This window comes from Oratosquilla oratoria, chromosome 17, assembly GCF_046742065.1.
Source record: "Oratosquilla oratoria isolate Oo_2021 chromosome 17, ASM4674206v1, whole genome shotgun sequence".
Taxonomy (NCBI): domain Eukaryota; kingdom Metazoa; phylum Arthropoda; class Malacostraca; order Stomatopoda; family Squillidae; genus Oratosquilla; species Oratosquilla oratoria.
In genome coordinates this window covers 34,849,746-34,877,595 of record NC_134793.1, presented here as the reverse complement: position 1 = coordinate 34,877,595, position 27,850 = coordinate 34,849,746, and the positions used below count along the sequence as shown (strand labels likewise).

Below are 27,850 nucleotides of genomic sequence, written 5' to 3'. Positions count from 1 at the left end.
GTTCTGTGGTTTCATAATTTTAGGCAGGCAAGTGTAGTTCCTTTGTTGTACATACATATACCAAAGGCTTATTTCCCCCTTATAAGGGAGGTAGCCAAGAACCAAAGGCATAAAAACCACTCCCACCCATTCCATCCCTATCACACTCCACTCCCCTCCCCTCCACCCTCTTCCCTCCCTCTTATCTTGGCACCTCCAGGATGATGGGTTATCCCTGCATCTTGTCCATTGCCCTGGGTCAGAAGCAGTGTCGCAATACATATTCCAATCTCTTTGTTGTAATTTACTAAATGCTTTTATATTTAGTAAGTCATTTATACTTGATTTTCTGTTATAGTGGGGACGAAGTCTGGGAGAGAAGAGTTCTCCAAAAGTCCGAGTTCCAGCTTTTCCTGCGGAACATTTTTATCTTTGCACAAAGTAAGTAACATGAATTTCCTATGGATTTGTGTATAATAATGAAAATGGAAATTTATTAATTGTATAGAAAATATGTAGAATAAACCATGGTTATATACTATGTATACAAAGGCTGGTACCTTGAATTTCTTTTATAATGTTTGATTTGGAAATTAATTCGGCTAAATATAAAGAAAATTTGTAAATTAAAGCCATATTCAGGTTATCTCATATTAATACTCCTAGATCTTTCTCCTTTTTCATTTATCATATTGTTGATGTGTTGATAGAGTTGCCAGTACTAGGGTGAAAATAATCAGAGATTAAGGGCATTCACTCCCTATTTCTGTCATTATATATAAAGTAAAAAATGAATGACATATACCAACAGCTTTTTACCCCTTACAAGGAAAGTTAAAGGGATAAATCTATGCCCACCCATCTCATCCCCACATATTCCTTTCTCATTCACCACCCCTCCCTCCCTCTTTTCTTGGCTCCTGAATGATGGGTCATCCCTCCATCTTGCCCACTGCCCTGGGTTAGAAGCAATGTAGCAGTGCCACTCAATTTTATCGGAGTCCCCTCCTCTCCATCCCATCGTGCCCTTCAGGCAGCATCAATATATCATTCACACATACTCCCTCATCCCCCCATCCCCCACCAACTCCCTTCCATGCATCACAGTATCACCCATACACAACCATTCTCCACTGACCCATATCTTCTGTCTTCTCCCTTCCTTCCTCAACAGTCATTCCCCTGTTTCCCAATCCCCCTTTTACCCCATCCACCCATCTCATCCTTGGTTGCCCCCTCATATTCTCTCCCTCCACTTCTGCCTTTGACATCTCTTTTACAAATCTTTCTTCACTTATCTTTCCATGTGTCCAAACCATCCCAATCCTCTTTCATCAACCCTATCTTCCAACTTCCTTTCCATCCGCTGTCTCCTCCTCACCTCCTCATTTCTCACTCTATCCAACCTTTACCATACTTCTCAGGTATTTCATCTCAAACACATTTAAACTCCTTCTCTCTTCCTCTCTTATGTTCTATATTTCTGCCCCATACAGTGTTGTCAGCACAATCACTCCTTCATAGAATCTCCTCATAGCATCCATTCCCAAATGTCTATTCGTCATTACACTTTTTAATCCCCCAAGGCATTTACTCACTTCTCTCAATCTACATTCTATCTCCTCTCTTTCCCACCACATTTGGACCCAAGTATCTAAAAGGAATCTAAAAGTATCTGAAAGGAATTACATACATATACCATAGGCTTTTTCCCCCTTACAAGGGAGGTAGCCTAAAAGAAAAAAGGAATGACAAAATGAGAAAGCTGCATGGAAGATGTACTCTTACTGTAAAATTACACAATATTTTTCTTGTTTCTCTAGGCCCACAATGGAAGCCCTTGATGCATTACCAGTTGTTCGAGATTATGACTCCCATATGTTTTGTCTGACAAGAGGACAGCAGTTCATCATTGGTGCTTTTGAGCACCAAGCAAAGCCGGTCTTCTACGAGGGCATCCCATTGGACTGGAAGGAACGCTTACAAGGGGATGAAAAACACTTTCGTAAGGATTTTATTATCATGCTTAGTGTTTTGGTTTTGCTTGTTGGAGATATTGTTCTTTCACTTGTGTTTTTTTTTTTTTTTTTTTTTTTTTTTTTATACTAATGGCTTTAAGATAAACTTTTTTTTAACCTCACATAGGCCACCATAAGAATTGATAATGATGAATTATAGTAAGATGAGATGAGAGGAAGGGAGAGATGGTGGATGGGAGTGGAATGGGTGGGAGTGGAGTTATGCCTTTTGACTTTGGTTTCCTTGTAAGGGGAAAAGAGCCTTTGGTATATATATATATATATATATATATGTATATATATATATATATATATATTATATATATATATATATATATATATATATATATATATATATATATATATATATACACACACATGAATCACATATATGCAGAGTCCACTAGGAAGAGGAAAAACACATGGACTCCGAGCACTTTCGTGGTATATTCACATTATCAAGGAATACAGAAAAGTGTATTCCTTGATAATGTGAATATATCACGAAAGTGCTTGGACTCCGTGTGTTTATCCTTTTCCAAAGGGACTCTGCATAATATATATATATATACATGTACATATATATATATATATATATATATATATATATATATATATATATATATATATACATGTACATACATATATATGTATATGTATATAATACTGATAACCCATTTTCGGAGAAGAATAAGCGAAAGTATAAAGATCTGTATATCTGTATACTTTCGCTTATTCTTCTCCGAAAGTGGGTTATCAGTATTATTTTACCAATGTGCTACAACATAACTTTGTTGTGATATATGTATATATAGTAAGAGCTAGCAGAGGAGAGAGGTAGATTAATGTTGTGTTGTAAGAATATCTTTGAAATTGTCCTACCATTACATACATATACCAATGGCTTTTTTTCCCCTTACAAGGGAGGTAGCCAAAGTTAAAGGCATAAATCCACTCCCACCCAGTTCATCCCCACATACTCCACTCCCATTCACCACCACTCTCTCTTTCTCTTTTCTTGGCTCCTCCTGGATGATATGGGTCATCCTTGCATCTTGCCCACTGCCCTGGGTCAGAAGCAATGTAGCAAGACACAGCACATCCATAGCAAGGCCTCTTCATTTAATCGGCGACCCCCCTCTCTGTCTCCTCATGCAGAAAAAGAGAAAACTGGGAGAAATCTCTTCAGGTTGTGTCAAAATATTCACACATACTCCCTCACCCCCCTCCCCATCCCCCCACCCACTCCCTTCCATGCACCACAGCATTATCTATATACAACTATTCTCCACTCACCCCTACTCTCTGTCCCCTCCCTTCACTCCTCAACAGACACTCCCCTCTTTCCCAATGCCCCTTTTACCCCATCCATCCATGTCATCCTTGGTTGTCCCCTCACACTCACCCCCCCCCACTTTCACCCTCCACACCTCTTTCACTAATCCCTCCCCACTCATTCTGTCCATGTGTCCAAACCATCCCAATACTCTTTCATCAACCCTATCTCCCAGCTCCTTTTCCACCCCCTGGTCTCCTCCTCACCTCATTCCTCACTCTATCCAGACTAGTAACTCCTACCATACTTTTCAGGCATTTCATCTCAAACACATTCAAACTTCCCTCTTCCTCTCTTATGTTTCATGTTTCTGCCCCATACATTGCTGTCAGTACATCACTCCTTCATATAATCTCCTCTTAGCAGCCATTCCCGAATGTCTTATTTCTCCAAAACCCACACTGTTCCTCACCAATTACTCCTTCTGTTCTTCTCCTGATCCTCTCAGAGGGAAAGAGAATGAGTAATACAGCAGTGACTTTATATTTTATAATGCAAGTTGTGTGATGCATTGTACATTAGGCATCCAATGCTGCGAGCGAGAATTTGACTCGTATTGAAGAGGTTAACAAAGCATTTGTCAATGGAATTTTTTTATTTCCAAAAATATTGCAACATACATATGTACATACATATATCAAAAGCTTTTTTGCCCTTACAAGGGAGGTAACCAAAAAACAAAGGCATAGAAATCATTCCCACCCATACCATCTCCTACATACTCCACACCCCTCTACCCTCTTTCCCCATTCTTATCTTGGCTCTTCCTGGATGATGAGTCATCCCTGCATCCTGTCCACTGCCCTGGGTCAGAAGTAGTGTCACAAGACACAGCACATCCACAGCAAGGCTGCTTCATTAAATCAGTGACCTCCCCTCTCCGTCTCCTCATGCAGAAAAGAAGACAGGGAGAAATCCCTTTGGGCTGCATCGATAAAAAAAGAAAAATATATATTGCTAGATATAAAATTTAAGGTTTCATATATGATTACAGAGTCAGTTAAAGAAGATGCAGAACACCGTCTACCTCTCTTGAAGAATATTGAGTATCAGTCCCTCATAAATGCTCCGGACAATTTTACGCCGGATGGTAAATGGATTCTTGGAGAAACTCCTGAGGTGAGATCATCACCTATTTTTGTTTATTTATTTATTTCTATTTTGTTTAATTTTTGTTTTATTTTATTCATATTTTTCTCACTTATTTATTGATTTATTTATTAATTATTTATTTATTCATGTGATTTAATTTTATCTTATTGTATTTTATGCAGATTGACAATTACTTTGTGGCTGTTGGCATGAATGGGAATTGTTTACAAGGAGCTGGTGGAGTTGGTAAAGCTATAGCAGAATGGATAATATATGGAACACCACTGATGGCAATGTTGCCATTTGATGTAAGAAGATTCATTGATTTGCACAACAACAGAAGATATTTGAAGGAACGCACTAAAGAAGTCGTAGGAAGGTATGTTTTGATTCTGCTTTTATTTTTGGCTTTTAACAAAGGAAATGTCCCATTCCTTTTTGATTCTGCTTTTATTTTTGGCTTTTAACAAAGGAAACGTCCCATTCCTTGTAAGACAGTCAAGATATTAATACTCTCTCTTAGATACATACATATACCCAAGGCTTTTTTCCCCCTTATAAGGGAGGTAGCCAAAAAACAAAGGCATGAAAACCACTCCTACCCATTCCACCCCCTACATACTCCACTCCCCTCTACCCTCTTCCCTCCCCCTTATCTTGGCTCCTCCTGGATGACGGGTCATCCTTGTCAGACAATCAAGTTATTAATACTTTCTTGTAGATACATACATACATACATATACCAAGGCTTTTTCCCCCTTACAAGGGAGGTAGCCAAAAAGGGAAAGGCATAAAATAATTTCCACCCATTCCATCCCTGAATACACTCCACACCCCTCCACCCTCCCTCTTATCTGAGCACCTCCTGGATGACGGGTCATCCCTGCACCTTGTCCACTGCCCTGGGTCAGAAGCAGTGTCGCAAGACACAGCACATCCAAAGCAAGGCCGCTTCATTAAATCGGCAACCCCCCCCTCTCCGTCCCCATATTTCTCCTAAAGTGGATTATAATTAAAATAATGGTAAATATGTAGTGCCACCATTGACTGCAATATATTATTAATGAATGGGCATTAATCCCACCACTGTTATACCAAATATGTATAGTGTCGCACTCGACAACAATTGATTTATCAATGAATGTATGGGAGAGATGTATACACCTTTATAGATTGGTAGATTTTAATGTTAGTTTTATAGTCCTAAAATTCTGTTTGTTAATCAGAGCAGGATGTAAAAAAATATTTGGAATGTAAATTATTATCTTTTCAGGCATTATGACATTCTGTACCCTCACCAGTGTGAATACAGATATGCAAGAAAACTTCGCTGTTCTCCTATGTACAGTGAACAGGAAGCAAGGGGTGCGGTTTTTGGAACGAGAATGGGATTTGAGAGACCTCTTTACTTTGACACCAGTCATACACGTAAGTTCAGTTTTCAGATTTCCTACGTTGACATATCATAAACCTAGAATATCTTAGGAAACTTTATTGAGCATAAGAAAGCAACATCAGTCTGGAATGCTAAAGAATAGTAATGATAACAGTTATCTCAAGTTCATACATATACATACATATACCAAGGCATTTCCCCCCTTACCAGGGAGGTAGCCAAAAAGAAAAAGGCATAAAATCATTCCCACCCATTCCATCCCTGAATACACTCCACACCTCTCCACCCTCCCTCTTATATCTTATCCCAAGTATCACTGACTGGATATTCTTGGCTCCACATTGGGTGGAACAGGAGTGGATGATGAGCTGAAAGTGCTCTTGTATGAATATGTGTTGCAGGTGGAAGGCTGTTGTAGATATTAGGAAAGATTGTACAAGATACTTCATAATGGTGGATGGTCTATTTGTACAACACTTGAATGTACAAAACCACAATCACTCAACAAAGTGGAAAAGATGCTCTTTACACAGTGAGTTCTGATTTACAACTGGCAGTTAACTACAACTTTGGAGTGGACGCTATCTGAATGCTCCAGCATATACAATAGTTATTTTGAGACAAACCATCAAACACCCTACTCCAGTTGATAGAGAAATTCTGAAATCATATTTGGATTCATCATGCACAAGTACATCAGGGGAAGATATATTTTTATATAGGACAAAATCATTGTTGACTAGTGATATAAATGAACAAGGAGCAGTGGAAGAAGCTAACCTGATGTTGTGTAGAAGATTTTTTTTTAAGAGGTATGGAACAGATGAAAATATTGAGACAATTGTAACCATTAATTGAATGGGAGTTTAAGGTTCAGTTGAAAGGAAAGTATACAATGTACTTTCTTGAAATTCATTAGATAGGTCAAGTGGAGGCAATGGTAATTAATAATCTTTTATACTTGTAATGGTGCATATATAGTTTGTAAAATAATCATCATTGTCAATCATGAATCGTCATCTGTTGTTGTTTTATTTTTTTTAATATTCTTTTATACCAGTAATGGTGCATATATAGTTTGTAAAATGATCATCATTGTCAATCATGAATCGTCATCTGTTGTTGTTTTATTTTTTTTAATATTCTTTTGTACCTGTAATGGTGCATATATAGTTTCTAACATGATCATCATTGTCAATCATCAATCGTCATCTGTTGTTATTGTTTTATTTTTTATGCAATTTACAGTGGGAGAACTAAGACGTGTATGTATGTTTTAGGTGGTGATCCGTCAGCTCAGATGCCCCCCGGAACATTTAGAAAACCAGAGTTTCTAGATTTTGTGCGTGAAGAATACCATGCTTGCAAAGAAGGCGTAGGAGTTATAGATTTGTCCTCCTTTACCAAGATGGAAATTACTGTAAGTTGATGGTGAAACTGAAAATCTACAACAAAACTGTATTGGGAAAATTTTATTTTTAATCTCTGGTTATTTAATCAATTAAAGGAATATTTATTATGCTTATCAACCTTTGAATTCCAGAAAATGTTGCATAACAGCACAATATATGCAAACTAATGTCTTGGACTACGAGATACTTGTTAATGAAATTTTATATGTGAAATCAACTCATTACTAGGTACAGTAATCAACTTAAACTAGGGTTATATATGTGATGGTGTCAGCATATGGTTAGAAGAAAGAAGGGTGTCCCATAATTGGTAAAAGGTATCTGTGATCTTAGTTTGTAATTGAGGAAGTAAGGAGGAACCTCTTATGAGTAGTGATAAATACATATCCTTGTCTGCACTGTAGATATCTTCAGTGGATGAGGAGGTGGATGGGTGGGAGGGCGGGAATTGCCATGCAATGGAGAGGTGAGGATAAACAAGCTCTGGATGTTGGGGCCCTGCTGCGGAAGTGTTGGGTTTTGCTGCATTGACTTCTTTGACCTGAACAGTGAAATGTTTTTGGATGGGTATAGGGTGGTTGTGTTGTGTACATTGTGTTTAGGAAGTTTACCAAATGCTTTGTTTATGCCCTATGTTACCATGAACACTGGAGTGGTGGAATGGAGAAAGGGATTTTACCTCTAGTATTCAAGTATTCTCCAAAATCTGAACACCCTCTGACCCAGTTATTTTGGATCTGTGAAGGATTACTGTACACATATAATCATGTTAGTTTTGCCTTTATTAACAAATGCAGAGCAGAAGGAAATTGTTACTTTGTATGTTATCAATGGCCTTTACCTCCTTATAAGGGTATTTATAGGTTTTTAGGCAGTAATCTGGTAAACCTTGTTTGTTTTTTGTTTTTTGCTTTGAAGAGTTTTTTTTATTATGTGTATATAATAGTACAACTATTGAATTTCTAGATTAATTAAATTGATACATTAGTCTCCACTTATTTTTGGGCAATAATTTTTTATTCTTATCTTTATTTGTTTATTTATTTATTTTTTGTCAGAAATGAAATATTGTTTAATTATGAGAATCATAGAATGGATTTGTCTCTAAGTAGTGCACCAATTTTGATGTCGTTACATCTTTCATAACAATTGGGAGAATGAAAGAGACCATGTCAATAACCTTGTATGATAGGAGTATGTTATGTCTGGTTAATTATGATATTGTCTTGAATCCAGATGGAATGACAAAAGTAACACATTTTCCCAATTGTGAGAGACCAATTTTATTAATTGAAGAATTAAATAGCACTGATAATGTTTATTTCTGACAAATTATTACTAGAATAATTCCCTTAAAAGTTAGGAAAAAAAATCCTGAAAAATAGAATGAAGAAATAAAGACAATCTGAATCCCTATATTTACTCTTGTAAGAGAGGTGATGAAGTTGAAGAATGCAGTATTAACTTGTATTTTTTCTTTCAAGTCTGCTGGATTAGATAAGTTACAGCAGTTTGATGCTGATGAATCAGAGTCAAAGGTAACTAATAGTCGTTAAGCTTTAATGCTTCAGATATTTTTTTTGCTGTGTGACTGTTCAGCAGTGAATAGCATTGAATCCATTGTCCAAGCACTCTCGTGCACTGCAGCCCTCACTAGATTAACCATGGCCAGTAATTCACTCCAAAATTTTCACTGAAGAGATCTTGTGGAGTTGTATAGAGTAAGTGCAGGACAGTGGGAGATAGAAGGTTATTACGAGATTATTGCTTTGTGTTGTCCATGTGGTGTGTTTTTTGGCTACCTCCCTTATAAGGGGGGAAAAGCCTTTGGTATATGTATGTATGTATTTACGTCTGTGTGGAGATTATCATAAGATTATTGCTTTGTGTTGTCTGTGTGGAAGTTGCATCTTGGGTGTTTGGTATTTGTTGCCACGTTAGTTATGTGTTGGTACTGCTTTCGTGCTTGGTGATAACCTAAGCAAAGGCGTGCTAATGCTACTCCCGCATATCTTGGCAAGGTCTGAGGTACAATTGTATGTGGGAAAAGAAATGACAAACATGTGAACTAAATAAAAAACATCATAAACTTGAAATTGAAGCAGTTGGAGCAACCCAAGGAAAAATGTCTTCACCAAAACATCAGTGCTTTTTTTTTTCTCTATGAGTATCGGAAGTGAGTAATGTTACTAATGATCCCTGAGGTGAGGGTCTTGTTATGTTATTTCTGAGCTTTTTGTTCTAGTTTGTCTAAATAAGCTGGGGTATTCTTGATTTGGTTTTACGTCACAAACTTCCCCCAATTGGAAAGCTAGGATGGTGCCCCTTATGGTGGACTTTGTTTCATCGAATTTGATTAACAATGCCCTTAGCTCAACTCGCCCCAAGCAGGATTTGAATCGTCATCATTTCAACCTTTGCCTTGGGTAACGGTGTCCTAACCCACTCAGCCAGCGAGCATCTTGGGGTATTCTTAAGTGCTCTTTTATAATTGAAAATGTTCAGTTGTTGTTATCAAATCATTTACATAGAGTCCTTTGGTATTATGTTCTGGATCTGGTGTTGAGAGAAGATTGATTTTCAATTTTTTGCCCCGGTGAAGGTTGAGATGATGACGATTCGAACCTTGTTTGGGGTGAGTTGAACTAATGGCGTGGCTTATTAAATTCCATGCTACAAAGTCCACTGGAAGGAGCACCATCCTAGCCTTACGATAGCTGGGAGTTTGTGACGTAAAACCAAATCATAAGGTGGAAATTTATTGTACTGCAACTGTCCCTCCTTTATGCTGTCCCCTCTTGAAACTGTCTTGTAAAACTTCTTTGTGTATAGATTTCCATTTTTCACCTCTGTCCCCTGTGGTGGAAAGAAGAAAGAATTTTGCCACTGAATTTCCCAAGCAAGTTGTAAAAGGTGGCAAATGTGGGACGGAATGATGAAACTAGGTATCCTGGTCTTTATAACCCAATTCTATTCGAAGTCAGATTGGTTTTGAAGAGGCTAAAAACCATAGTTGAAAGCATTGCTCCTTGAGGACTCTGTTGTATAGTCTTTTTGTTCCACAAATTTGGCTTAATACATATATATATATATATATATATATATATATATATATATATATATATATATATATATATATATATATATATATATATATATATTTAGTTGTTTGTATCTGAAGGGTGGTAGATTTATGGTCTATTTTCTCATTTAATAAACCCTCTATGCACTCATTTAAATCTATCCAAAAAGCCTCCCTTTCCTCTACACTCTTCTTACTACAAGGCCCATATACATTTACAAAAACCCACATCTCCCTTCCCTGTTTTACCTTCATCCACATTAACCTTGAAGAAACCTTCCACTCCACTACACGTTTACCTATCTCTTCACTTACTAGTATAGCCACTCTTTCTCTCCCTTATCCCCATTTTCACTCCTGAGACCCTTCCAACTACACTCAAATTCAAACTTGCCCCTCCCTTTCAACTTATTTTCACTCAATGCCAACACATCCATCTTCTCATAAACATACTGCCTATCTCTTCCCTTTAACCTTCCTCTATACCACATCCATGTACATTAAAAGACCCAAACCTGAGGTTTCTGATTGGAAAACTCTTCCCGGACCCTCTTATGATTTTTGAATGTCCCCTTTGGGGCTACAGAGAGTAGGATGCCTAGTCCTCTCCCTGTCCTGTTTTTGTCACCTTTTATGACTTGAGTGGGAACACTCAGTGGCAGTATTCTTTCTTCCCTACCACAGGGTTTGGTCAAAAAAAGGAAATGAACATTCAGTGAAGTGGTACAGGACATTAAGAGTAGGGGGGACAGCATAATGGAGGGACAGTTACAGTACAATAAAGGAGCATCATTTCTCTATGAACAGAGATTTCCTCTACCACAGACAAAATGATGTGTGGCTCTAGTCTGTAGGGGCACTCCATATAGACCCTAAAGTATCAGCTGCATGCTTCTGAGCAGCTTTTAATCCCACAATAACATGCAGCAAATACCCCAAGATTAGGCCTGCATATAAGAAAATATTTAAGTTTGGGCATCATCCCTTTTAGAATAGTCCTCTTGAGTGGTAAAGTACTCGCAGCACTTGTCAGAGTTGAATTATGTTTTGGAAGTCGTGTTAATGAAGTGTATCAAGCACCATCTGCAATTTGTGCTGAATCTCCATGATGTCAAAATGGTTCCCCTCAGATGCAGCTTCATCGCTGGGAAGAGGAAGAAGTCAAAAGGGGCCAAATATGGTGAGTAAGGTGGAGTGCAAGGGTTATCATGCTTTTGCAGCCAAGAAACTCTCACATTATGAGAGCTCTGTGATAGGGTACATTATCATAGAGCAGTTGGCTTCATGCCACATCCCAGCCCATTTCCACCAGATGGTTCCTTCATATATCTTAAAATATTGCAGAAGAACTGGCCATAAATGGCCTGGCCCTGGGATGATATGAGCATGAAGCAACCTTATAAATGTCAAGGAAAATATTGAGCAAGATCCTGGTCAAACTGTGGACTTGCCTCATACTCTTCACTTCAGGATATGCTGGGCTCTTTGACTGTGAACCCTTGTTTTTATTTTTGAGATATACCCATACACCTAAGCCTTACCCCTGGTGTTGACCCTTGACGTGAAGGTTGGGTCATCCAGGATATGCCGACGGAGCTTTTGGCAGACTTAGCTCAGTGCTCTTCGTGTTCAGGGGTCAGAAGCCTGGGCACGAACTTTGCAATGTATGTTCAAGTCAAATGCGAGGATTGCCCGTACTCTTCTACGTGGCACACCTACGGTGATGACAGTGTCCTTAACGGGTCTCTTACGATCCTCATCGTCATTGCATCGTTTCTTTATTTTCAGGGGTTCGGCATATGGAAGGTTGTCCTAACTTCTTGTAGTCTTTCAGTGATGTTGTGCTGATCTTGAAGTATATATGCTACTCATAACTTATCTTATAACTAACACTTCATTGCCATATTGATCATGTCAAAGGTCTCCAATTACAGATTTGCCAATTTTGAATTTTAAATGCATGAAGCAACCTTATAAATGTCAAGGAAAATATTGAGCAAGATCCTGGTCAAACTGTGGACTTGCCTCATACTCTTCACTTCAGGATATGCTGGGCTCTTTGACTGTGAACCCTTGTTTTTATTTTTGAGATATACCCATACACCTAAGCCTTACCCCTGGTGTTGACCCTTGACGTGAAGGTTGGGTCATCCAGGATATGCTGACGGAGTTTTTGGCAGGCTTAGCTCGGTGCTCTTCGTGTTCAGGGGTCAGAAGCCTGGGCATGAACTTTGCAATGTATGTTCAAGTCAAATGCGAGGATTGCCCGCACTCTACTATGTGGCACACCTACGGTGATGACAGTGTCCTTAACGGGTCTCTTACGATCCTCATCGTCATTGCATTGTTTCTTTATTTTCAGGGGTTCGGCATATGGAAGGTTGTCCTAACTTCTTGTAGTCTTTCAGTGATGTGCTGATCTTGAAGCATATATGCTACTCATAACTTATCTCATAACTAACACTTCATTGCCATATTGATCATGGCAAAGGTCTCCAATTACAGATTTGCCAATTTTGATGCAGAATTTAATGTTTAAGCTCAAGTTTATGCATGGCCACAAAAAGTCCCATTGCACAGCTCATGAACTTCACAGAACAATGCTAACTGGCAGACTGCATGATTAAAGTTACTGCTCAGCTATGCTGTATGCACATTCCTGCAATGCCAACTATTGCTGTGCTGTGCTGTGGAGCTTATTAATACCACTTAATATAATTTACCTATTTTTATTAGATAGCACTATACTCCATTTGGGCTTGACACAAGTTTTTATTTATTTATTTATTTACCCCCCAAAGGCATAACCCTGTCTACAGGCTTTTTCCTTTCAGTGCATTTTGACCTGGTTAACAAAAGTTTATTGGAGCTAGCAACAGAATGATGAATTTGCTTGTAGTTGATAAAATTGATCTTTGGTATATAGATATAATTTAATACTTTTTTTAGTTATTATCATTATAAGATTTGTTCACCAAAGTTATTTTTCTTTGCATGCAGAGCACAGGTGACATGTTTTATAGGTCAAAGGTAGGCTCACATTTTATCTTTTTCTTTAGTCTATTTTATTTCCATTAATTGTACTATTCAATGAGTTATTGTTTTATATCTGGTAGGATGCTCACTAACTGAGCAAATTAGTGTCACTATTTGTGGCGAATGTCAGGACTGGAGGCATTTTGAGTCCTTTTATCAGCACGCTAGTTCATAGTAAAGGCATGTATACTTCATTAAATTCCATGCACTGTCCTAGCCCTCTCCGGGAGGGAGAAGTTGTGATGTTAAACCAGATTGTTTAGTCACTTATGTATAGGAGAAATAGGAAAATAAGTATCAGTCTAATTTCACCCCACCTGCACAAGATAGCACTTATCTCTTTAATGTAGCCACTTTCTGGTTGGTACTAAAGAAATCGGTCAAACTCATCTTGATTTACAACTTCCAGACAAGATGATGCTTATCCTATATTCATCTAATTGTGATATATAGGAAGGGGTCTGGACTCTCCAGTTGTCGTAACTTTTAAATTCACGTGTGGTTCCAGATTGTGCTGTTTCATTTCCTAGATTATTGGACGAGTATACACATCTATATTGAAAACCGCAATTTCTCTCTCTAGTTATCATACCTCAATTTAGATTCAGGTTTGGTTCTAGGTTGTGTTTTATCAGTTCCTAGGTTATATCAGGAGTTTAAACATGAACTTGGAAAGAATTTTTTCACATTCTTTAGATATTTGGACTTCAGGTAACTTATATTCATGACCTCATGGTACCCTCCTTTCTTTATTTAAAAGATCTCTGAAGTCGTTCACCCCTGTCAGTGATTCGGAAACTGCAGTCTAGTCCCCTCCCTCTGTTGATTGTTGGCAGGGCCATCGTTTTCAGTCTCTCCTTGTATGACACATGCGCATAGCTGGGAATCATTTGGGTAACTGCTCATTGCTTTCAATCTTGCTTATGTCTTTCACTTTGTGTGGGAAGCATACCACTGCTGTGCATTCCAATTTTGGACGGATTAGTGTTTTTTTCATTTTTTTCATTTTTTTTTTTTTTTTTTTTTCATAATTTTTTCATCCATGTAATGAAAGACCACAGTTATGTTCATCAGCAATACTTATGTCTCCCCCCTCAATCTCACTGATATGTTTGTTAGGTGATAGGTACATGGATTTCTTGATTTATGTGTTTAGAACATGCGATTTTGGAATAACTTGAGGTAAAAAACCTAGTCACTTTTTCATACTGTACGGATTATTTAGAATAACATGATGTAAAAAATCAAGTAAGCAATAGTAAAAGTTAACTGTTTGCTTTATGTGATTTTTACATTACACGATCCCTTCAAGAACGTATCCCTCACATAAATTAAGAAATCCCTGGAGTCCCTTATCAACACTCAACCTTTGCACTTGAAATGACTTGCTTCCCATAAGATAATTCAATCTTGGTCGTTTTGAGGAGAAGATTTATAAAATATTCCATCAATCTTTCTATTGGTACCTCCTGCTGTGGCTCTTCCCATTCCATTGTTCATATAATTATCAAGCATTTTCCTGTCCTTTTTACTCTGGTGTGTATCTCAAACCAGAGTTTGTTCTCACTTTCTTTGTAAGATATTGAGATTTTTTCCCCAAAACCTGCATCTCTTGCATTACATCAAGAAGCTTATTTTTCTATCTGCGAAAACACATCTCTTCCAAACTGTATTTTTTCAATTCCATTACATTCACCCTGAAATATATAGTATTTAAGATAAATCTATATTTTGTAGTTAATATATTTTGTGTTTATAAAGACAAAATGAATTCATACTTGTAGCATATTTCTTTATATACTGGATGCACAAATGAGGTTAGTTTTTACAACATGTTTTACAATTTTATCTCACAGACGGCAGGGAGTCAGGTTGTGGATGCCATGCAGAGACTGTGCAGTAATGACGTGAACATCCCAGTCGGAGGTGTGGTTCACACGGGCATGCAGAACGAACAAGGTGGATACGAAAATGACTGCCTGCTTATTCGGAAGTCAGATAACTGGTAAACCCGCTGTCTATTGATTCACAAGTCAAATAAGAGGTAGACTTTTTCCTCAACTATCGTTGTTTAGCAACTTGTTAACCATCGAGTTTTTCTTTTTCACGTCCGAGGTAGAAGTGTATTTTTGGCATTGCACCCCCTTCTTTCTGATATTCATATTATGATGGGGGTTACTAGGCTAGATAGAGTGAGAAATGAGGAGGTGAGGAGGAGAACAGGGGTGGAAAAGGAGCTGGGAGATAGGGTTGATGAAAGAATATTAGGATGGTTTGGACACATGGAAAGAATGAGTGAAGAAAGACTAGTAAAAGAGGTATGGAAGGCAGATGTGGAGGGAGTGAACATGAGGGGACGTCCTAGGATGAAGTGGATGGATGGGGTGAAGGGGGCTTTGGGGAAGAGGGAAATGTCTGTTGAGGAAGGACAGGAGAGGACAGAAGACAGGGGTGAATGGAGAATGGTTGTATATGGATGATGTTGTGATTGCATGAGGTGGAATGGGCAGGGGGATGGGGGGTGAGGTAGTATGTGTGAGCAAATTTTGACGCAGCCTGAAGGGATTTCTCCCCGTCCTCTCCTTTTATGCATGGGGGGACGGAGAGGGGGGGGTCACCGATTTAATGAAGCGGCCTTGCTGTGGATGTGCTGTGTCTTGCGATGCTGCTTCTGACCCAGGGCAGTGGACAAGGTGCAGGGATGACCCGTCATCCAGGAGGTGCTTAGATAAGAGGGAGGGTGGAGGGGTGTGGAGTGTATTCAGGGATGGAATGGGTGGAAATGATTTTATGCCTTTCCTTTTTGGCTACCTCCCTAGTAAGGGTGAAAAAGCTTTGGTATATGTATGTATGTATGTATCATACATCAGTTGTTCTTCTTATTCCGTCATCCGTTGCCTAATTATTTTTATTTTATTTATATTTACTACCATGTCTGGTGTATTGGCTTCATGATATTGTGGAGTTGAAAGCTGCTAAGTAGCATGTAGCTGATACTTTAGGGTCTATATGGGATGGCACCCCTATGGACCAGAGCATCACATCATTTTTGCCAGTGATAGAGGAAATCTCTATTCATAGAGAAATGATGCTACTTTATTATACTGTGACTGTCCCTCCATTATGTTGTCCCCCTACTCTTAATACTGTCCTGTACCACTTCTTTGAATATTCATTTCCTTTTTTGCCAAACCCTGTGGTAGGGGAAATGAATACTGCCACCAAGTGTTCCCACTTGAGTTGTAAAAGGTGACAAAAACAAGATGGGGATAGGACTGGGAGATAAGCTAGTTGTTGTTTGCTGATGATACTGCATTTGTGGGAGGATCAGAGGAGGGATTAAGGAAGTTAGTGACAGTTTGGGAAGGTGTGCAAAAGAAGGAAGTTTAAGATAAATATGGGTAAAAAGTGATGAGATGTACAAGGGGAGAGGATGGCAGCAAATTGGAAGTGAGTATGAAGGGAAAGAGACTGGAGGAAGTGGATAGCTTTAGATACTTGTTTGTGAATGTGGCAGGAAAGGGAGGAGTGGAGGTGGAGGTAGAATGTAGATTGAGCTAAGCAAGTAAATGCCTTGAGGGATTAAAAAGTGTAATGAGAAATGATTAGATGAAGTGGCCTTGCTGAGGATGTGCTGTGTCTTGCAACATTGCTTCTGACCCAGGGCAGTAGGGGAGATGCAGGGATGACCCATCATCCAGGAGGAGCCAAGAAAAGGAGGAGGGAGGGGTGGTGAATGGGAGTGGAGTATGTGTGGATGAAATGGGTATGAGTGGATTTTTGCCTTTGATTTTTGGCTACCTCCCTTGTAAGGGGGGGTCGCCAATTTAATAAAGCGGCCTTGCTGTGGATGTGCTGTGTCTTGCGATACTGCCTCTGACCCAGGGCAGTGGACAAGGTGTAGGGAATATATCCAGGAGGTGCTAAGATAAGAGGGAAGGTAGAGGGTGGAGGGGAGTGGAGTGTATTTAGGGATGGAATGGGTGGGAGTGGTTTTGTGACTTTTTCTTTTTGGCTACCTCCCTTGTAAGGGGGAAAAAGCCTTGGTATATGTATGTATATTTACTAAATGCTTTGACTCGGCTGTCATTCTTATAAAGGGAGTGAACACCCTTACAAGCATATTTTTAGGTAACTGATGTATACTAACTTTTGATCATGTGAATGATCTCCCTGTAATTTTTCTCACATTGTTTTTATAGTTTCTTGATGCTGGCCCCAACTTTTCAACAAACTCGCATCATGGATTGGATGAGGAGACAGATTACAGCTGATGCTAGTGTATCTATATCAGATGTAACTTCAATGTACACCGTGCTCAGTGTTTTGGGTCCAAAATCAAAGGAAATGCTCTCCCTCATGTGTAACACTGAACTGACTTTCCTGGGGTATACAGCCAAAGTGAGTATAAACAGTGATAGTAGTGGTAGTAATAGTAATATCTGACCTAGTTATGGACTAAAAGGTCTTCTGTTGGCATGATCTTTGTTTGTAATCCTTTCTAAGTAGTAGTAATAGTAGTTAGAAGGAAGCTCATTGCTGGCAAAGCGGGTTAGGGCATTATTACTTGTAATGAGGCTCATGGTGATACATAAGAACATGAGAATGAACGAGACTGCAAGAGACCATGAGGCCTACACTAGGCAGTTCCATGTCCATTACCACCTGTCATCCCCATCCATAAAGTTTAATAGTTTCAGTACTCACTACATGGTTACTAAGCCTATTTTTGTCTATTTCCTTCTTAAACCTAAATTTGTCCAGTTTAAATCTATTACTGTGAGTCCTGCCCTCTTGTCTTAATATGATGACCTTGTTTGTATCACCTTTGTTAAAGCCATTGATCCATGGTAGTTCAAACCCTGCCACAGGCAAGGGTGAACCAGGGCCATGGTTCTTTAAATTCCACTCAAAGTTCTCTGTAGAGGGTACTGTCCTAGCCTCCTGATAGGGGGAAGTTTGTGATATTAAACCATATTGTCATCATCATCAGTTGTTAAGAGTAATGCAGGTGCACAATCTTTTATTAACCTTTGAGAACAGACATTTTTTAGGATTAACATTTTAGTTGAGATATATTTATCATGCTGATACAGTAGGATTTCCCCTGGCTGATTAGAGGGGAAAAAAATAAAATAGAGTATATAAATGAATAAATAAATTGTGGTCATGTGTTAGTAGTTTGAATACACTCAACCACATGAGCAAAATTTTATGTTTGCTGGGCTATTGTTACATTCTTTGTTTCATAGAAGAATAGGTGATCCAGTGTTTATTATTAGGATATATATATATATGTATATTTATATGTATATATATATATATATATATGTATATATACATATATATATATATAATATATATATATATATATATGTATGTATATATATATATATGTATGTATATATATATATATATATATATATATATATATATGTATGTATGTATGTATATATATATATATTTTTTTTTCATAGAAAGTCTACTTGGTGAATAAATGATCCGGTGTTTAATACTGGGATACTGAGAGATGATTCATTATTTTTTTTTTGCAGGAAGTGAACATTGCCTATGCATCTGGGGTTCATGTGCTATCGTTCACTCATACTGGTGAACCAGGATACACTCTTATTATACCAAGTGAATATACACTGCATGTTTATGGCCAGCTGATGAAGGTAAGTATAGGTTGAAAGTCCATTATCTGAAATGCTTGTGAATGGATTTGTATTTTGGGGTTTTTCGGATTTCGGAATATTTCTTTATTTTGTATCAACAAATGGAATGGTTAGGGGGATGGAATCCATTGGTATTTTAATAGTGCAGGCAATACCTATACCCTAAATGTAGGTATATATATATTTTTGATATTATAGAGAGGAGCCAAGATAAGAGGGAGGGAGGGGGGTGGATGGGAGTGGAGTATATGGGGATGGAATGGGTGGGAGTGGATTTTATGCCTTTGTTTTTTGGCTACCTCCCTTGTAAAGGGGGAAAAAGCCTTTGGTATATGTATGTATGTATACAGAGAGTAATTTTAAGGTTATATGTATACTCTGAAGCTTATCAGCAAGTTGTGTATATATATATTTTTATAATTTTGTGTACATCCAGATACATACATAGAGATACTGGTGATAATGTTAAACATGTTATACTTAAGATGGTTTTTTATGAGGAATTTAGATTTAGATTTTTGTAATGTTTTGTACATACATACATATACCAAAGGCTTTTTCCCCCTTACACAGGGGGTAGCCAAAAAGAAAAAGGCATAGAAACCACTCCCACCCATTCCATTTCCTATATATTCCTATAGTAATTATAATGCAGAGAGGAGTGGCAAGCATAGGACTTGGCCAGCAGAAGGAAGTCCTAGTTACAATTTACCAACAGCTCATGGGAACCATAACTGACGGTGCCTCCCCAGTGTGGTTCCCAGCAATTGGGAGGAGAGATAAAGAAAATACCAGATAAGAACATACCATTGAAGCTGAGAAAGAAAGTATACAAAAGTGTGTTAAGATCAGTACTCATGTATGGTGCAGAAATGTGGTCCTTAAGGAAAAGAGAGGAAGATATTTTGGAGAAAACAGGGATGAAGATGGTGAGATGGATAGCTGGCATATCTCTGTTGGAGAGGAGACAAAGTGAGGATATAAGAGAAATGTGTGCAATATGTAATATAAAAGAGAAGGCAAGAGAAGCAAGACGGAGATATTTTGTACATGTTAACCCCTTCAATATGGGCCAAAATCTCGCGGGCACCATTAGCTGCCAGATGTGCAATGTTGCGTCATAATACTCGCATTATAAAAAATAACTTTACCGCTGTATTGCTCATTCTCTTTCACCCATGAATTTTGATATCCATAGAAAATATGATGAAGTCAGTTTACAGAGTATGGGGGTCACGCAGGTACAACTACAGTATATATAATCAAGACGCCGACATCAGCATCCTCGCTTACCCACTTGCTCCTCATAACGCCTATGTAGGCGTCATCGTATCAAAGGGGTTAAAAGGAGAGAGGATGACGAACCAGTGAAGAAGGTGATGATGGGCGAAGTTTAGGGAAGAAGAAGCGTTGGAAGACAAAGAATGAGGTGGAGAGACGTAAGAAGGTGTGACATGAAGAAACTAGGAGTGCAAGAGGAAGAGGATGCAATGGATAGGAACAAATGGAGAAGGATAACTTGAGTGGCCTACCCTGCAATACAGTGGGATTAAGGTTGTATGCAGAAGAAGATAAAGCTAACTTAGAGACAGTACAAAATAGAGCACTAAGGATGATGATGGTATGCACCAATAATACCCCAGTGGATTACTTGAACTTGTAGGTTAGGGCCTTTCTCCATTGTATGACAATGAGAGGTGCACAATTTTATACAGGAGTCCTTTCTTCCACCCATTTCTCCCACCATGACACATGGGTGCGGCCAACCAGAAACAAGGAAACAGCTTCAGCATCATGCATACATATGTATACTAAGGGCTTTTTCCTTCCCTTACAAGGGAGGTAGCCAAAGTCAAAGGCATAAATCCACTCCCATCCATTTCATCCCCACATACTCCACTCCCATTCACCACCCCTCCCTCCCTCTTTTCTTGGCTCCTCCTGGATGAGGGGTCATCCCTGTATCTTGCCCACTGCTCTAGGACAGAAGTAATACAGCAAGACACAGTACATCCACAGCAGGGCAACTTCATTTAATTGGCGACCCCCCTTCTCTGTCCCTTCATGCAGAAAAAGAGAAGACAAGGAGAAATCCCTTCAGGTTGCATCAAAATATCAGCATCATACTATGTATATATATATGCAACAACCTCTCATTAGCACCCCAGAAAGTATTCATATATCTGTCTATATACCAAGGGCTTTTCACCTGCTACAAGGGAGGTACCCAAGTCAAAAGACAAGTGCCCACTCCCACCCATTCCACTCCCATCCACCTCCCTTCTTTCCCTCTCATCTTAGCTCCTTGTGGATGACAGGTCATCCTTGTATCCTGCCCACTGCCTTGGGTCAGAAGCAGTGCAGCAAGACACAGCATATCCACAGTAAGAATGCTTTGCTTACATCTCATCACCTTACGTTTACCCACATTTACCTTTATGTAGATTTTTTTTGTTCTCCATATGAAGGTAAATGTGGGTTAAAGTAAGGTGATGAGAAGGAGGGAGGGAGGGGTAGTGAATGGGGGTGGAATGGGTAGGAAGGAAATGGGTGGGAGTGGAATTATATCTTTTGATTTTGGTTACCTTCCTAGTAAGGGGAAAGAAGCCCATGGTATATGTAACTTCATACATGAACATTTATTTGTGGATGATGCCAAGATCACAAAGAAAATGAAGGGTGAAGAGGTTTTTTTTTAATTGGTACAGGATGACCTGGTTAAGTAATATGAGGGAAGAAGCTGTTGCTGGTTGTCGGCTCTCCATCTGTGAAAAGGTGGAGGGAATATCGTTGATGTTGACAGAGATCTTGAACCCAGTCTAGAGATCAAGTGTCTGCCTCTCAAGGCTGCACCTCCAGATGGATATGTATTGACAGGGTTTGAAGATGCTTGGCAGGGTTGACAATTATCTATGAAATCTATCTCAAAGGACCACTACTTGCAAGTAACAGTTGTTGGTCTCTCATGAAACTGAACTGTCATGCCTTACTGTATATCCTTACATGACTTACTTCTTTATTGACCCTCAGATGGGTCATGATTATGGAATTCGGAATGTGGGAATGATCACAATGAGGTTTTTGCGTGTAGAAAAGTTCATTCCCTTCTGGGCAGAAGAATTGGATTCCAATACTACACCCTTTGAAGTCGGTAGAGGGTACAAAGTAAAACTTAATGTAAGTTGCATATGCTTTATTACCTTTCTGTAGAACATGTTATAATAGAAATAGTACCTTGTTAGCCGAAAGAGTTAACATTTTAAAGATTTTGATCATCATAGTCTGATATGATTATATTATATCTGTGCAAGGCTTTTTTTTTTTCTAATCATATTACTCTCGTTTATCTTTATACAGAAGGATTATTTCATTGGCAAAGCTGCTCTTATGAAGCAATACAACACAGGCATTCAGAGACGATTAGTACACTTCACACTGGATGATGCGTTCGATTTCGAAACGGATATATGGCCTTGGGGAGGAGAGCCAATTTACAGGAATAATGAGTATGTAGGAAACATCACATCAACAGCGTGAGTATTAATTCCTGATAAGTCACTTACTTAGTCATATTTATTATATTTCTTAAGCTGAATGCCAGGAAATATCAGACATGACTCCCCTTACAAAGATGTTGAACAAAGTAACAATATAGTCCTTGTGAGAGATTTTAATTGCAATGAGAACAATTGGAATGAGTGGGAAATAAGTGGTAAGGCAGCTTCCTGGGGTGATACCCTGTTAGATATATCAATTCAGAGCCCAGGGACCCTGTGGGACTTGACCTTCCATTGAATAGTATGTACAGTGCATGTATGTAGCAATGATCCTTTTCCTCTTGTAAGAAGAGGAAGAAATGCACAAGTGGAGACACTTAGTCCCCTTGCTCTGCCCAAATTTAGTCATCTTGTATGCCTTGGAACACTTTGGCAACATTCTTATCCCTTGGCATAGGAGCATTGTATATATATATATTTTTTCCTCGTGGTTACAAGCATAAATCTTTATTCACGTGTTTTATGTGATTACTGTTGCATATATATATATATAAATATATATATATATATATATATATATATATATATATGGAAATAAGCTGCACTCTCTTAGCAAATCCTTGCGATGGAGCTTATTTCCATTTGTCATAATGACGCACATTATATATATATATATATATATATATATATATATATATATATATATATATATATACTGTATATATATATATGCACATACATATACACACATACATAGATGGGTAAAACATCTGGAAGACAATGACATATTAAACCCAAGACAATTCGGATTCAGACAAGGAAGATCATGCTCCACAAACTTAATATGCTTTTACTCAAGACTAATAGACATAGTGCAAGAAAGAAATGGATGGGCTGATTGTGCATTCCTAGACTTGCAAAAAGCCTTTGACAAAGTACCACACAGAAAACTACTAAAAAAACTGGAACACATAGGAGGAATACAGGGAAACTTACTAAAATGGATAGAGGACTTTCTGACTGGTAGAAAGATGAGAGTAGTGCTCAGAGAAAAATATTCAGACTGGAAAGAGGTGATCAGTGGAGTACCGCAAGGATCTGTGCTGGCACCAATAATGTTTGCTATCTATATGAATGACATGGATGAGGACGTGAACTGCTACATGAGCTTCTTTGCCGATGACGCCAAACTGCTAAGGAAAATAGAAACTGATGAGGACTGTGAAGCACTGCAAGAAGACCTAAATAGGGTATGGAACTGGAGTCAGAAATGGGAAGTGGACTTTAATACTAAGAAGTGTAGCATAATGGAGTTTGGAAAAAGCAAAAACAGAATATCAGGAAAATATACAATTGGAACCAAAGAAGTAAAGAAAGTAGGATCCGAAAAAGATTTGGGAGTAATTATCACGAACGACCTGTCCTATGATATACAGATTAACAAAATTGTCGGGGAGACTTACAATTTGCTAAGATCAATAAAAGTGGCGTTTACATACTTGGACGAAGACATGATGAAAAAAATATTGGTTACATTGATAAGGCCTAGATTAGAGTATGCAGCGACATTGTGGTCCCCCAGTACCAAAAAGAATATAAAGAAAATAGAAAGAATCCAAAGAGCAGCTACAAAAATGGCACCTGCACTTGCAAACCTATCATACGAAGAGAGATTGGCTAAACTGGAGTTACCGACACTGGAGCAAAGAAGAGAGAGAGGTGACCTATTGACCATCTACAGAATCATGAAAGGCACAGAGGTACTCGATAGTGAGAACTTACTTAACTGGGACAAAAGAAACACAAGAGGACATGGAAAGAAAATAAAAAAACATAGCTATAGAAGAGAACTGAAGAAAAACAGTTTTCCTCATAGAGTTTTGGACACTTGGAACAAACTGGACAATGAAATAGTATGCGCAAAAACCATTCATGAGTTTAAAAACAAACTAGACACTGCAAGATACAAAGGCGGGACAACACGAGCATAGCTCCCCTTCCCGCAAAATACAACTAGGTAAATACAACTAGGTAAATATATACTCACCAAAGAGTTCTTCCCCCTTGTAAGGGAGGTAGCCAAGTCAAAGGCACTCACCTAATCTCCATTCATTCCACTCCCATCTATCGCCCCTTATTTCCCTCTTATCTTAGCTCCTCTTGGATGAAGGGTCATCCCTGTCTTCTGCCTGGGTCAGAATCAAATGCAGCAAGACTTCTTTTCATAAGGAATATTGTACAATATAATACATTTTTCACCCAGGGCTATGATTTTATCTTTCAGATATGGTTTCACCTTGGGGAAGATGGTGTGTCTTGGCTTTGTTAAAAGACGGGATGCATATGTCACTCCAGAATTTGTCTTAGAAAATGCACAGTATGAAATAGATATTGCAGGAAGAAGAGTCAAGGCTTATGCCTCGCTTCTTTCCCCGAAACTGCCTGTTGTTCAAATGGACAAGATCACGTCATACAGACCCAAAATAAGAGGTATCGTTACTCATAAATAATGAGTTAGATTACAAGAGTGGATGTAAATTTGATAGTGTACAGTATATCTATTTATGACAGAATTGACCATGTTTGTAGTACCATTTTTGTTCTTTCAAGTATGAAGTGGGTTTAGATATAACTTGTGTATATAGAACTTTGATGGAAAATAAATATATTATTCTGATGAATATTCTTTTGGTACCTGTTTTATGATGGATGAGATGCAGGGATGACCTGTCATCCAGAAGGATCCAGGATAAGAGAGAGGGAGGGAGGGAGGGAGGGGTGGTGAATGGGAGTGGAGTGGGTGAGAATGAAATGGGTGGGAGTGGATTTATGCCTTATGACTTTGGCTATTTCCCATGTAAGGGGGGAAAAGCCCTTGTTATATGTATGTATATTTACGTACCTGTCTGGTTGCCGAACTTGAGGATGGATGAGCAGAGGCTAGAATGAGTTCAGGTACAAACAATGACACATGGGGTTCTAGAGGCATCTGAAGTGTTTGGGGCTTTTTTCTCTAGAAACCAGGACCTTGCAAGGATGGTTAATAGAGGTTTGCAAAATATGGGTCTCATGAATAATTGTCACCCCAGAATGCCCACACGAAGAATCGTCACCCTACGAGATCCCACCTGAAGAATTGTCATCCCAGTACACTCAATATCAACAGTGGAATAAAGATTAGGTTATGCTGAATGAGGGTTATGGTTATTGTCATCAACTTATACAACCGAAGAATTATAAACCCAGGATGGCCCACGTAAAGAATTGTCACCCTAGGATAGCCCACATGAAGACTTGTCACAATGTCGAAGTCTGGGGTGATGATTCTTCGTGTGATCACAAAACACTTCAAGGATTTGATAACGTTGACTATTGATAATTTTAACTTGAATGTAAATGCCACTTACAACCATGGGTGGAAGCTCAGTCCACCTTGTTATTCTTGTGAGTGATGGTGACTCGTTTACCTAAAAAATCTGTTACACTTAGAACAAACTGCCAAAGGATGTGGTAAACAATTCCTCAGTTTAGAGGCTCAAAAATTGGCTAGACAAGGAGCTAAACAGCACTGTATGGGGCAGAAACATGGAACATAAGAGAGGAAGAGAGAAGGAGTTTGAATGTGTTTGAGATGAGGTGTCTGAGAAGTATGATGGGGGTTACTAGGCTAGATAGAGTGAGAAATGAGGAGGTGAGAAGAATGGGGGTGGAAAATGAGATAGGAGATAGGGTTGATGAAAGAATATTTGGATGGTTTGGACACATGGAAAGAATGAGTGAAGAAAGACTAGTAAAAGAGGTATGGAAGGCAGATGTGGAGGGAGTGAACATGAGGGGACGTCCTAGGATGAGGTGGATGGATGGGGTGAAGGGGGCTTTGGGGAAGAGGGGAATGTCTGTTGAGGAAGGATGGGAGAGGACAGAAGACAGGGGTGAATGGAGAATGGTTGTATATGGATGATGTTGTGATGCATGAAGTGGGATGAGTGGGGGAATGAGGGGTGAGGTAGTATGTGTGAGCAAAATTTGACGCAGCCCGAAGGGATTTCTCCCCGTCTTCTCCTATTATGCATGGGGGGATGGAGAGTGGGGGTCGCCGATTTAATGAAGCGGCCTTGCTGTGGATGTGCTGTGTCTGGCGACACTGCTTCTGACCCAGGGCAGTGGACAGGGTGCAGGGATGACCCGTCATCCAGGAGGTACTAAGATGGGAGGGAGGGTGGAGGGGTGTGGAGTGTATTCAGGGATGGAATGGGTGGAAATGATTTTATGCCTTTTCCTTTTTGGCTACCTCCCTTGTAAGGGGGAAGAAGCCTTGGTATATGTATGTATGTATGTATGTCTTTAGTATGGGTTGTAAAGCCTTTTGAGTTATTGGGATTCTTTGTAACTCGGTCTCTGTCTCTGTCAGTCTTTCTCTCTCTTAGTCTCTTAGTCGGTCTGTCGTCACGTCTCTGTCAGCAATATCACTAACTTCAACACTTGGGCTAACTCAGTTGATTCCATAATCTCATGACCCTCTGCATCAACATTTAAAATTATCTTTGAGGTGAAGCAAGTACCTGGAAGAAATACATTTACTTTTGATTTTGAACAATGCCTCCATTCCATATGGGCAGAATTTAGTGGCCATCTTATGTAAGACTTTTCCCCTTTCAGTTTATAGAATGAAGTAGACACGACAACATGATAGAGCTAAGCTGTAGACACTAACAATGTATTCAAATATTGGTTTTTAAAGTTGCCCATTACTGTCGTTTTCTCTCTTTTTTAGAGAAAACGTGTCCTCAAGATTACTGGCTGAAAACGTAATGAAATTTAATTCAAGGAATTAAAAAATTCTTGTATCTCGTGTGTTATTTGGGATAATGTTTATCATCAATTTCTGAATATTTGTGTTTCGCTTGATAGGATTACAAATAAACTCAATAATATGGTAAAATCGAAACTGCTGGAGCCAAGTAACATTTATATCATCTTTCCAAAGAAAATTCGTTTCATAATGAATAATCTAAAAGTGCTGTCACGATTTTGTCGTCCATACATCGAGGGTTCCTTTGAGACGAATAGAATGACCTAGCGTGCACTACAATAAAATTTAATTATCAGAACAATTCGTGAACGCCAAGGCAATGGACTTTACTGTCTCGATCTTGTAGTCGTCAAATATGCTCATTTTCATTGCTGAATGTATGTATGTCGCCTGTAAAGGGTTAAAATGATTTTCGCTCTCTTGAAATTAGCTAAGTTAGCATATCGCGTATCTTGAAGCGACTTAGTTGTGTGCTGGTATGCATTCATGGAGGGAACTACAAGAGACCATG

At 38.8% G+C, this 27,850-nt stretch overlaps 1 protein-coding gene across 7 annotated transcripts in view; it reads left to right on the top strand.

The window, feature by feature from the left end:
* LOC143034605 (pyruvate dehydrogenase phosphatase regulatory subunit, mitochondrial-like) overlaps positions 1 to 25,203 on the top strand; it is a 40,031-nt gene extending 14,828 nt beyond the window's left edge. For 4 of the 7 annotated variants that reach the window (XM_076200909.1, XM_076200911.1, XM_076200912.1 and 1 more), the window contains exons 8-21: positions 338 to 420; positions 1,803 to 1,984; positions 4,328 to 4,452; positions 4,608 to 4,804; positions 5,699 to 5,853; positions 7,102 to 7,241; positions 8,718 to 8,771; positions 13,316 to 13,345; positions 15,208 to 15,356; positions 17,554 to 17,752; positions 18,907 to 19,029; positions 22,060 to 22,206; positions 22,387 to 22,562; positions 24,811 to 25,203. In XM_076200909.1, coding sequence (XP_076057024.1) covers positions 338 to 420; positions 1,803 to 1,984; positions 4,328 to 4,452; positions 4,608 to 4,804; positions 5,699 to 5,853; positions 7,102 to 7,241; positions 8,718 to 8,771; positions 13,316 to 13,345; positions 15,208 to 15,356; positions 17,554 to 17,752; positions 18,907 to 19,029; positions 22,060 to 22,206; positions 22,387 to 22,562; positions 24,811 to 25,036 — 1,986 coding nt within the window. In that variant the 3' untranslated portion in view covers positions 25,037 to 25,203. The remainder of the gene's footprint in view (positions 1 to 337; positions 421 to 1,802; positions 1,985 to 4,327; positions 4,453 to 4,607; positions 4,805 to 5,698; positions 5,854 to 7,101; positions 7,242 to 8,717; positions 8,772 to 13,315; positions 13,346 to 15,207; positions 15,357 to 17,553; positions 17,753 to 18,906; positions 19,030 to 22,059; positions 22,207 to 22,386; positions 22,563 to 24,810) is intronic. The other 3 variants (XM_076200915.1, XM_076200914.1, XM_076200916.1) reach the window with 3 other exon arrangements.
* The last annotated feature ends 2,647 nt before the right edge of the window (positions 25,204 to 27,850 follow it).